The sequence below is a fragment of the Mastigoproctus giganteus genome, chromosome 14, assembly GCF_048544385.1.
Source record: "Mastigoproctus giganteus isolate SK-2022 chromosome 14, ASM4854438v1, whole genome shotgun sequence".
In the NCBI taxonomy this organism is placed as follows: Eukaryota; Metazoa; Arthropoda; class Arachnida; order Uropygi; family Thelyphonidae; genus Mastigoproctus; species Mastigoproctus giganteus.
Window position 1 is genome coordinate 39,424,185 of NC_143588.1, and position 13,483 is coordinate 39,437,667.

General features: G+C 35.5%; 1 protein-coding gene across 2 annotated transcripts in view; it reads left to right on the top strand.

Annotated features, from left to right (window-relative positions):
* LOC150075075 (coronin-2B-like) overlaps positions 1-13,483 on the top strand; it is a 432,519-nt gene that overhangs the window by 125,729 nt on the left and 293,307 nt on the right. For both annotated transcript variants that reach the window (XM_090388986.1, XM_090388985.1), the window contains 2 exons: positions 8,426-8,623; positions 12,851-12,967. In XM_090388986.1, the coding sequence (XP_090245112.1) occupies positions 8,426-8,623; positions 12,851-12,967 (315 nt within the window). The remainder of the gene's footprint in view (positions 1-8,425; positions 8,624-12,850; positions 12,968-13,483) is intronic.

Genomic DNA, 13,483 nt, shown 5'->3' on the forward strand with positions numbered 1-13,483 from the left:
ATCCAAGGATGCTCTCATAATTATTTGTAAAGGTATGCTTACTTCTTTTTCTGCCTCAATTAATATAACTGGATGGATAGGTGCCTTTATTTTTCTCTTGCACTTTTTCTCTTACACTTTTCTCTCAGTTATCAAAAAATCATTAAGTTCTTTTAGAATTCGATACAATTCTGGCATCCCCCATCCATAAAACATTCATAGTATCCAATGAATATTGTGAATGTAGATGTAAGATACCTATTCAGTTGTTGAGCAACCTGAGCCGAATCATCAACAGTTGAACCATTGATATCGAGTGGACCAATATGATTTGTCCCCTTCCTTCTAGTGTTTAAATAAAGAATGAAGTCTTTGCTATTTTTCTTTGCATCCTTTGCCAAAGATTTCTCATAATCTGCCTTGGTTTGCCTAACATCCTTAGTTACTTGATTACAGACTAGCTTATATCTAACATAGGCTTCTGTCGCCTGATAATATGCAGGCAACCCCCCGTATAAAATGGTACTTCTGCAACACATTTTTACTCTAACACGATTGATAAATTGCGGCAATCTTTGCATGGTTTGCAATCTCTGATGTACCAGCATGGTACTTATATAACATGGTTTCTCTCTAACACAGTCAGAGAATTGCATCAAACCTCACATAAACGGTATTTTTAAGAGTTTGTGCAGGGGAACCCTGCATGAACCCCAGGGACTCATATCTGGTGAGTATGGGCTTGGCACACCCAGGGTCCTGAGGTGGATATCATCATTCTTCTCTTTCTTGGTGATTCTGTCTCGAGAGCGAGAGAGAGAGAGAGAGATTAGGCTTCCTTGCACCATATGCTAATAATAATAATAATAATGTTGGATGCAAGTTTCAATAGTGACTGTATCAAGATCATAGCTTTATCGCTTAAAGAAGTAAAACCATCAACATTAAATGTGCATTGGAAAAATGTATGGCTAGAGTCAGTCCATTCAGGAAGGGTGAATTGACAGAAAACAGAATCGGTGCGATAGTAGAACTTGCTAAGTTGATTGGGGTGGAAGATTTTGATGATATGACTACTGAAGACATTCAAGAGTTACTGGTAGAAAAAGAAACGGGCGAAGCGGATTTGGTGGGAATGGCATCGAAGGTAAACCAAATCAATTCAGAAGATGATAGTGCAGATAAATTCTGATGTACCAAATTTTACTCTAAAAAGCATGCGGGAAGGCATAAACTTAGCCGAGTAATTAGAATCTTATTTTTTGAATTTAGATCCTTGAAAGGAGCACAAAGTTAAAAAAAGGAGCCTCATACCATGCATGGTACAAAGACCTATCAAGCAAAAGCAAATTACTGATTTTTTAAAGATAGCAGAAGATACACAAAATCTATATTCTGCGGAAGAAAGTTCAGAAGGTGAAGATATTCTGCAACGGAGAAAACTTTCTTGTTTGATTGTGCTTAGCAGCGATGAAGAGAAAGAAAATTAAATGAACGTACTTTATCTGACATATATGTATCACAGTTTGTAAGGCTTCTGTTCAGTTATTACTAGTTTTAATGGCGCTTCCATAGCCAGGTGGGCAGGAGCAGCAGTGCGTAGCACACGCTTCTTGATTAGACCGGGATTCGAGCCCATGACCACCAAATACGGGGATGCAAAAAGGTCAGGAAATGACCACCGCATATCCCCGGAGTAATATGGCCTTAGTTGCTAATGCTCCTAAAAACCAAATAGCAACAACTAGTTTAAATAAAAATTAAGTTTCCGATAGTTATAAAAAATGGTTTCTGTTAGCTTTCGGAATGTAACCCCCCCACCCTTTTTGTACTGGTTCTTAGTCCCTCATAACACGATTTTGCAGTACATGAGATTTTATAGGAACCTAACTACCGTTGTTATACAAGGGTTACCTGTATATGCATCTGATGCATTTTTCTTCTCTGTAATTATCTCATTAGTTTATTTGACATCCATTTAGGTCTAAACCTAGAACAGTATTTCTTAGTTGGTATGAAAAGCTTCATACTGGTTGGTTCCACTGCATAGAATTTAAAAACTGTTTGAAACTATTGTAGTCAACTTTATGAAAGCAAAAGTAAATCTCACATTAATATGCTGTGATCACCCAGTGGGTCTTTTATTTGCAGATTCTTAATGCATAACGAGTTGCCGCTTGTTAATCAGATCAAGAGTTTTGCTTTCTCTCTTTTCCTTTCTAACATGCTAGCGTTGAAGCAGTCATCCAATAAATCCACAAACATCATGTTCCTCCAACATGAGACGACGCACAGCAATTGGGATTTTGTCAGTGGGTAAATGCTAATTGCCTATTAATTCTATTGATATTGTTCAGCGATGAAGCTACTTTCACCCATGACGGTATCAACAACATTCGTAAATCCCATAGGTGGTCAGATGAAAATCCACATGCCACCGTAGAAACAAATTTTCAACATTGCTTCTCTGTAAATGGGTAGTGGGGTAGCATTGACAATCAGTTGATTGAATCTGTTGTCACGAAATCGTCTTACAGTGCCCATTTACCTAGAATTTCTGCAAAATGAACTTCCACTACTATTGGAGGATGTTCCCTTGGCCAAGATTACCTCAGAAGAACAACACGTCATATTATATTACCACAAGAGTTTCAAAGTGCATTGAGGTTGGCAGTGGGATTTTCAAACATTTATTGTGAACTGTAAAAAATTTGTCAATTATTTGTGTTTTGTATCATTCAAAAAGTCAATAAATACAAACAAGTCATTTATCGTTCTTTAATACCTCTCATAATGGCTTTGTGTATGCCCATTTCAAACAGCTGTATCTCTGAATATATTCAGAATTGGACACATCTTTATATGAACTTTTTTACTCAGAATAATCGATACTATATTGCCATGATATGACATGATATTGCCAAGGGAAATGTTTTTGTGTGTGCACGATGTAAGGAATGTGAGGAAATCAGGCACCAACTCACATTCCTTACATCGTGCGGAATGTGAGGAAATCAGGCACCAACTCAGCTTTGTTACGAGCCTATACGAGAGCCTGAAGGACAGGGTGGATGCCCTCGAATGATTTAAATTGAGGGCCCATCAAGCTCACAGCTACCCACATCAACACTAGAGCTTGCACCGGAACATCACACAACACAGCGGCAACCCCCAAGGCTGATCTGATTATCAGTAGTGATTCTTCATGCATTAAGAATCTGCAGATAAAGGAACCACTAGGGGTCAGTGATCACAGTGCGCTGAAGTGGGATTTACTCAAAGCAGTAACTACCATCAGGGGTAAAGGGAAGGGTTTTTGCTTTCGTAAAGGTGTCTTTCATAAAGGTACAGTGGTCTGAGAGAGTATTTAAATTCTATACAGTGGGACCAACTGATGTTAGCAACAGCAAATTCAAAATGGGAAGCATTCAAAGAATTAATCTTGGAAGATACTAGGCTTTTTATACCAGTGAAGAAATATTGTTCAAGGTTTAGGCCTAAATGGATGTCAGATGAACTGAGACATGTGGCAGAGAAGAAAATTGCATGGGATACATATAAATTAAAGATGACACCGAAGCCTATGTTAGATAGAAGCTGGTTTGTGACCAAGTCACAAAGGAAGTTAGGCAGGCGAAGGCAGATTTCAAGAAATCTTTGGCAAAGGATGCAAAGAAAAACAGCAAAAAAACAGCAAATTCTTTACTTATGTAAACTCTAGAAGAAAGGGGATGAATCAGATTGGTCCACTTGGTATCGATGGTTCAACTGTTGATAATCCTGCTCAGGTAGCTAACAAACTAAATGAGTATTTTGCATCTACATCCACACATGAGGAGTTATTCAAGGAGGAGAGGGCCAGATGTTTATCAAACTCTAACAGGGAGTTAAATGATTTTGTAATAACTGAGAGCAAAGTGGAGGAGAAATTGTTGAAGCTAAACATAAAAAAGGCACCCGGGATGGATGGGATCTATTCAGTTATATTAAAGGAGGCAGCAAAGGAAGTAAGCAAACCCATAGCCATAATTATGAGAGCTTCCTTGGACTCAGAGGAGGTCCCCGTGGACTGGAGGTGTGCAAATGTATCACCAATTCACAAAGAGGGTTCAAAAGGTGACACAAGTAATTACAGATCTGTTAGTTTAACTTCTGTTTCAGGGAAATTAATGGAGGCACATGTCAAAGAATCACTGCAGGATCATCTAGACAAGACTTCAGTTATAGCTTGGACACAACATGGGTTTGTTAAGGGGAGGTGCCTCCGTAGCCAGGTGGGCAGGAGCAGCAGTTCGTAGCACACGCTTCTTGATTAGACCGGGGTTCAAGCCCATGTCCACCAAATACGGAGGATGCGGAAAGGTTAGGGAATGACCACTGCATATCCCCAGAGCAATTATGGCCTTAGTTGCTAATGCTCCTAAAAACCAAATAACAAACAACATTATTAAGGGGAAGTCTTGTCTGACCAATTTGATTGGATACTATGATGTGATCACAAAGGAACTGGATGCAAAAAATAATTTTGATATCATATATTTGGATCTGAGAAAGGTTTTTGATACTGTTGCACATGGAAGACTGCTGAACAAATTGGAGCAGTGTGGCATTGGAGGCAAATTGCTGCTATGGATAAAGGGATGGTTGAGTGGGAGAAGACAGTAGTAATTAATTGACACTGCTCTTCGTAGATTAATTTTATTAGTGGAGTCCCCCAGGTTCAGTGTTGGGTCCATTGTTGTTTTCTGTATTTATTAATGATATCGATTATGGTATATCAGGCTTAATGTCCAATATTGTAGATGATACGAAGGTCGGCAGGGTTGTAAATGACACTAACGACAGTACGCTGCTGCAATAGGATCTAGAAAAGTTGAGCAGATGGGCTGAGAGGTGGCAACTGAAGTTTAATATTGACAGAGTAAAGTACTGCAAATGGGAAGCAGTAACCACAGAGTACTGTATCAACTGTGTGGTAGAGAATGAAAAGGACCTGGGGGGTAATTGTGCAGGCAGATATGAAGTTTTCTGAGCAGTGCGGACGGTCTGGAAGAGTAACTCATCGTGTCTTGTCAATGATATACAGAAATTTTTCTAGCAGGGATAAGGAAGTGATTATACCCTATTATAAGGCAGTGGTCAGGCTACACCTTGAGTACTGTATACAGGTCGGGAGGTCTCATTTTAAGAAGGCCGTAGAGCTATTAGAATGAGTACAGAGAAGGGCAGCAAGATTAGTGAATGGAACAAAGGATTGCTCTTATGAAGAAAGGCTTAAATTTTGCAAATTACAGTGTGTGGAGAATAAGCACCTGCAAAGTGATCTGATTGAGGTGTGTGAAGCTTTACACACCTCCATCAGGTTTGAGCATGCTCAGTGCTGATGGGATTCTTCCTCTTGCTCAGAATAATCGCCTGAAAGGGCATAAATTCAAATTGAGGAAAGAAAGTGGTAGGATAGATGTGCAGAAGTTTGCCTTTAGCCAGCGGGTAGTTGATTGCTGGAACAAACTTCCATCTGTCATTGTAGAAGTTGATAGTTTAAATAGATTCAAGGCAGAACTAGACAAACATTTGGGGTGAGTGGATGGGTGAAATGAGAATGCTTTTTTTTTTCTTTTTTTTTTTTTTGGCTGATGCTATATAAGCTTGCTTTCTTGCATCATGTGCCTTTACTGATGCTAATGCTATAACCTCCCAAAATATTTACTATTCCTCTTGAATCACCCTGTATAAGTTTGTTTTCTTTCATCATTTGCTATTACTACTGCTACTACTTAAGCTACCTTGAAAAATATATGTACGGGGCTGTCATTTCTTTTAAGAACCTTATGCATTGTGCATAGGACCTGCAAAGTATTTACAGCCTAAAAAAATAGGGATTTAAAAACTATATTGAAATGCAATTCAACTATTTTATTCCAAAAATAAAATTCTTCCAACTAATTTTTAAACTCCATTTTCTAAGGTAAATTCTTTCTTCTGGTTTTTTCTGTGGCATAACCATTAACATAGTTTATATTGAAAATAAGTTAGTGCCTGGAATAAGTGTTGTGGAAATAACTCTTGAACCAAATTTATTGAAATATTTATGAATTTAAAAAAAAAATAATAGATTTAATGGTTAGGTTATTTTAATATGTTTAGTTTAATGTGGTGTGGCCTCAGAATGAAGAGTACCTAGAGCTCACAAACACAAAAAGATGACCCTGTTTATATACATACAGTCGAACTTATATATAACAAAATCGATCATTCCCTTAAAATGAAATATACTGTAAATTTAGAAATATAGTAAAGATGGAAGATACATTAGAAATAAGTGGGAACGAATAAATTTCCTAACATTTTAAATCAATTAATTTAATAATACAAACATTAAGAAATTACTACTTACATGATGCGCACAATATATTCATACACTTTTAAGAATTATGTCATAAAATAATTGGTTAATTTTTGTTGTATGCTTGATTCTACTGTACACTATCTATAAAAATGTTCACCTCTGCTTTTTAAGACAAAAATATATTTTCCATTGCATTTTCTTCCCACTGATGGCCTTGACACAAAGTTTAAAATGCTGCCAGAATTTCTTGTTTGGAAGGTTTAATATTGGTATTGCTCTCATTGACTTTGTTACCCTCATTTTAATCCAATTCATTGTCAATATTGTCACTAGTTCTTTAAATATGCTCCAAAATGTTGGGAGTCACTGGGATATTCAGCTACTATGATAACATTATCAACTCCTAAGGATTCGTCAAGAACAATTTCTCCTCTGATCAAACCTCTCGCTTGGAGTTATTTACAAGATTGCTCAATGTCTTGTAGTACTTCATCCCTCTCATGGCTGTTAATTGGTGTTTTAGCAAAACCTGCTTTTGCAAAACAATTTTTAATCGTTGTTTCCGTCACATCTTGACTCCACACTTGCTAACTCTGATATGTGCATCCTCAAATTCTAACAGAATTTGTAGATTGGTTGGTTTCTATTCTCAGTATAATCTTATTCAGTATGCGCCATTGGTAGTGCATTATCAAATTCTTGATAATGCCTTGACCCATTGGTTGCAGTTCAGAAGAGGTATTCAGAGGGAAGAAAACAAGCTTTGCACTTGTAAATTTTGAAATTACTGGGTGAAGGTGGGCAGGGCAGTTGTTGACATCAAGATTTTTCTGTGTTCTTTTGTCATCTTTCTATCGAAATTTAAAATCCATTATTTAATTTTTTTTTTTTTTGAAACTGTTTTTTCCAATGGGTATAGTCTTCTACAATTATGACTCCACTTTCTTCAGAAATAACTTTTTTGAGTAAGCCATGGCACTCTTTAAATTTGTCCAGCCAACCAGAACTGGCCTGGAATGTTTTATGCCCGAGAAAAGATGCATACTCCATAGCCTTTTCTTTTATTAATGGCCCTGATTCAGGATGTTTTGGTCTCAAATTAAATTCATCCACTTAAAATCGGCTTCATCTACATCTTCATACTGGCATAATTTCATACACTTCCAACTGTGTCCTCAAACAGTTTGGAAATCGAAACAGTCTTTCAGAATGGGTAACACATTACTGGCAGGAATACCAAATTTTAAAGCAATTTCTTTCTTTCTTTCTTTTTTTTTTTTTTTAACACCCCAATCTACACTATTAAGCATTGGCAAAGATAACAGTTGACCAGCACAACTTCTCGGTACAGTAGTGTATAGATTTTACTTCTTTTTTGCCCTTGCTAACCCCACTGCTCATCAAAGGCTTCTCCCGAAACCCGTCATCTTTTTCTGTCTCTCACTGTGGTTAGCCAGTTTCCTCCTGCAGGGTTTTACAGGCACCACTAAATTGTAAAATGTTGTAGCTCTTAGTTCTTAATCCTTTTAGTTCATAATTCATGCTTTTTACAGCATTAGCTGTATTTCTTGAAGGCCGAGGTGTTATATGGAAATTTTCTTCGTTATGCGGAAACGATTTTCAATGTAATGATCAAGAGGAAATCAAAAAAAGTTCGCTACATAGAAAAATTTGCTGTATGGAAGTTCGTTAAAGAGAGGTCTGACTGTATATACAAGGCCATCCCATTATAACCTTTTCCATATATACATATGTACTATGGAAAAGGTTAAGAACCTGTGTGTTAATAATTTTTTTTGAATAATTGCTACTGATGTTTAATTAATAAAGCTTCATGGTAGGTAGATGCAAATTCTGCTGAATTTATATGACATGTGAATTTCTTTACCTTTTACACCAATGCAACTGATTAGAATAAATTGGACAGGGCTATTTATATTACATTCCTTTTTAATCTGAATTTTCATTTTATAATTTGAGAGATTTAATGATGAAATGATTCTCATTTCATCATTAAACTTTAATGATAGATATATAAATATATATTATCACTGTCAGCAATTATAAAAAATAATGGCAATTTTGTTTATTTCATAGTTATCATTCAGAGGTATTCGTAGCAGCAAATTCAGGCACGTTTATGGGAGTGCTGCAAGAAAAGAGAAATGTTATGAGTGTATAAAAATAACAAAAAATGCCCATGACAGTTACTTTTGTGCAGTAAATCCAAAATTTGTTGCCATTGTTACAGAAACTGCAGGAGGGGGATCCTTTCTGGTTGTGCCTATAGAAAAAGTAAGTTGTATTTATGAAAATTTCTTCTCTTCCCTGTCATCTCATCATACATTACCAAGTATGCCATTCTGTTAAAATTTCATTAATTTTTAATGGTATGGTCAGTCCCAAAAATCTCTTACTAAATTCAAGAACATTGCCACACATGATCTTTAGAAAATATAGAGAACTTTAGAAAACATGCATCAAATGAATATGATGAACACTAACTGTAACGAAATGCGAACTACAAGGAAGAAAGTAACATTCCCCAAGCTATAACTTTTTGTATTTTTAAATTTTAATTTCCTTTTATGGCAGCACTATTGCTTTTGGATGCTATAAACAGGCAATGCTAGTCATTTTGTGCTGTAGTCTAGCAGCTAATATTCAAATAACAGCATAAGTTGGTGTCTCACATTAATTTATAAAACCATCACCATTCTCCCAAACATGGTATTATGATGTCATTAATATGGAAGTTGGCTTGGATGAAAACTTGTGTAAATCATTTAATGTTTTTTTTTTTTTTGTATTGCTTGAGAGACATTTAATTATTCTACTAAGAATGTAATTAATAACAATTCCACCAAGACATTAAGTCAAAGGAAATTCACTGTTGAGGTTCCTGCAACAAATATATTTTTGCAGACTAGTGCTGCTTATACTGTGACATTCTGGACAAAGTGCACCATAGCAAATCATCTGCACATTTTTAAATCGCTTATCTTTTTTCTTTTTTTTACAATAGTGTACTGAATTATTTTACTATGTGTATGAAGTGTATTGGGTTTAAACTATAAAAATGTAATTGTAACCAGCCTAGTGTTTTGTAATGGAATTGTCTTAATCAACTTGTATGGGTATTATCAGCAGTCATATTATTAAAACCTAATGCTATGAACAAAACTGAGAACATATTTTAAATCAGCACACAAATCTGGTTTAAAAAAAAAGTTTTATTTTGCTAACCAATTAGAGCACATAGGTATATGGGGTGGGTAGTTTTTCAGGTGAATTAGCATATATGGATAAAGTGCCTATTATCTTCACCTTGTCTGACTGTCCATAAATCCATCTGTCCATATATTGAAAATCCATATATGAAAATCCATGCATTAGACCTGACGTCTAATGCATGGATTTTCATAAAATTTTATGTTTGACTCTTTTAGAAAGATTTGTTGGCCATTTTAAATTTCTTTAGAATCTGACCAATATAAGTCTGGAAATTATTAATTCTTTTTCTATCCATCTGCATGAAATAACTTAATTTGCCCTGGATTGATTTTTGCAAAATTTTATATTTGGCTGTTTTAGTAAGATTTGTCAAGGCATTCCAAATGTCATTGAAATTGGAGCAACAGAAATCTGACATTTGTTCATTCACTTGTAATAACTTGATTGTCAGTCGATGGATTTTCAAGAAATTTTGTTTGGCTCCTTTACAATATGTTGAGTCTTCTGAAATTTCATTAAAATTGTAAGTATAAATCTTGAAATTATTATTATTATTATTATTATTATTATATTTTTTCAATAATATGTATGTTATCCATATACCATATATTGCAGCTGAAGCAACACTGGATATTGTTGCCATGTGCTGATTGGAGGAAGAATGGACAGTATGGTGGATGCATAGAAACAAAACATTCTCAGCTCATGCATATGCTCATGCTTTTTTGGTTGATGCTGCATGAGCTTTCTTCCTTACATTGTTTTGCTAATAGTAATACTAACTCATTATATTTTGCCTGTTTTAGTCTAAATTCCAAGCCAAACCCTTCTGCCTCGGATAGTAGCATCAGAGAGCTATTGCGCACCAGTGCATACTAACCCTGTGGTGCTACTGGGCTGTCTCTCCTGGTACATCTCTTTATGCCTGCCTTACTATGAAATTATGCTTGGAGCATATTAAAATGCAATTCCAACCTGTTACATTATATGATACACATATACAACTTATGTCAATAAAGTTCCCAGACTGGTGCTGTTGCAGTCACGTTCGATGAGCTCAAAATAAATAAAAGTGGTTTTTGTAGTTCAGACTTCCCCCAACAGATGGTGGAACAGAGATTGTCCAGTAGACGTACAGGTTGCAAGTAACACCCAGTAGTAACACCCATTAATGCTTCATTAGTAGCATTAATGTTCCGTGTCACGATTTTGTGATGGAGCAATGAACGAATATGAAATTTTGCTTTAAACTGAGAAAATCTGTAACAGAAACATATGAAATGTTAGACTGTTTATGGTGATGAAACATTGAGCTGTACCAGTGTGTTTGAATGGTTATAAGAGGTTCAAGATGGATGTGAGGATGTTCACGTTGACCCGAGAAGTGGGTGACCTTGAAATGAGACAGAATTGCAGAAGTTCAGGAAATGGTAAGAGACCATCATTTGACCCTCAGAATGATGGCCAATGGGTGGATTTAATAAGGAGATAATTTGTCAAATTCTGTATGAAGATCTGTGGGAAATTTGTGCCACGGACTTCATCCAGATGTGTCGAGAGAATCCTAACTTTCTCAACTGTATTGTCACTAGAGATGAGCATTGAGTGTTGCAGTATGACCTAGACATGAAGCATCAGGGTATGCAGTGGACTTCAAAATCATCACCAAGGCCAAAAATGTTTTATTTACAAAAGTTAACATGATTAAGACGATGCTGATCACGTTAACATCAAGACATTTCTGATGAAACATTGCATCGTACAGATCAAACATCCACCCTATTCTCTGAATCTAGTACCAGCAGACTTTTTCCCAGGTGAAAACTACTCTCAAAGGAAAGAAATTTCAGGATGTTGTGGACAAAAGAAAAATGTAACTGCAGAACTGAACACCATCATCATCTCTTTGAGTGCCTTTGCTGACTCTTTTCAGAAGCTTTTAGAACAGTTTATTGAGTGCATTCAATTAGGTGGTGATTACTTTGAATTAATTCTTTTTATTGTACCAGTCTAGGAACTTTATTTTGCTACACCTCACACACAGACTTTTTATTTAAGGGAATTAGATATTTACTCTTATGTATACATCAGTTTTTTGTTATTTATGCATTACAAGGTATCTGACACGAGCATAAATCTTAACTAATCTGCTTAGATATCTTGAATAGTCATTCATGAATTGGATGTAGGAAATAAATTTGACTTTATTTATTTAGACTAGCAAAGCATTTGACTCTGTCTCACATGAGAGGTTATTATATAAATTGGAATATAAATAAATTAAGATTGTGGATGAATCCTGATGTTTTCATGAGAGGTGGTAGATGGATGTGATTAATAGTTGCTCTTCATGTTGGGCTAGTGTTAGAAATGGGATTTCCCTCAAGGATCACCTGGGGCCACGTGTTGTTTGTGATTTTTTTTAAATAACATTAATTAAGGGATATAGGGAATGATGTTAAAATTACAGGTGATCCAGGAGAGTAGTTAGTGAACAGTGCCAAGCAGCACTCCTTCAAAATGACTTGAATACATTACAGCAGTATCAATAATTTTATTTTTATTTACACAGCTCGCTTTGCAGTGTATTTTATTAAACCAAGTCCCAGTATATAAGAGAGAGAATTCTTAAAGGACTCTTCAGTTTGGGCTGTAGTTAACTAGCTGATATCTAGTAGAAGGAGTAGGGTCTCTCACCCTTGTGAATTATTTCATCCCACAGCATGTAAATGACTTGTGAACACACACTCAATGGACATAATATACTGGCAAAATATGGTGGGCACAGATGTTGATGCAAATTAATGACAATAATCTATCTGGTTTCTCCTCAGCTTTCAGGAATTGCTGAAGACCTGGGAGTGTTATTGTAATGTCATAGAAATCTGCTTTATTGTGCATGCTTGAAGGTTTAAGAGAGGCAGAATTGGTCTCAGATAGGAATTAAAGGGATTATAGCCCCCATGATCAAAATAATGGATTTTTTTTAATAGCTTCACGAAGATTGATGCTTAATGATTTTCCAAAACACTGTTTTAGGCCCTTCCCATAGAAATCCTAGGACTAGCCCCTCAACTTAAACAATGATTGCAAACCCTAGTGGCTGTTTTCAGGTAGATCATGTGACAATAGCCTGCCAGTGTATTCTATCTCATTCAAAATTATTAAAAAAATAAAGCATTTGATGGTTTGAATCTTGTTTTGCATAAGTTTAAATAGAATGTTTTTGAATATAAAAATACATTTTATAAACAAATTCTAAAAATTTCATGATTATTATGCTTATAGACAGGGCGAGTAGAAGTGAATGCAGGAAAAGTTACAGGCCATAAAGGTTCAGTTTTAGATTTGAAATGGAATCCCTTTAATGACAATATAATTGCATCGTCCTCTGATGATTGCACAGTAAGTTTTTGAAAAGTCTTATGTTTATTAAATTTTGATTTAAATCATAGAAAAAATTGTTACTTTTTTGTTTAGATTAATTTGATTATTAGAGGTTCAAATTCAAACACAGAGGAGCCCTTCAAAGGCATAGGAAGAGCATGCTAGATCAGTATATAAAAACCTACTTTGAAGAGTTTTTTTTTTTTTTTTTTTTTTTGAATAATTCTAAATATTTGCATCATTTTTTGATCTCCTTACTGGTTTTGAGAAGCTTACTTTCTCTCATTGTTTGAGAATTTGTTTTAATATATTCTGGTATGGCACGAATCCCTAGAATATTATTCTTCAAGGGTTAAGATCAAATTGCTGACAATCAAAAGGATCAAACAGTGACCATTTGAAATACTGACAACTTATAATCTCTAAGCCTGGGAATGGTATGTATTCTTTAAAAATGCTTTAAAATTAAAATTGCGATTGCATGATCACTCTTGATAATTGTTCCTGTCCTTTGAGCCCTCTGACATAATCTGA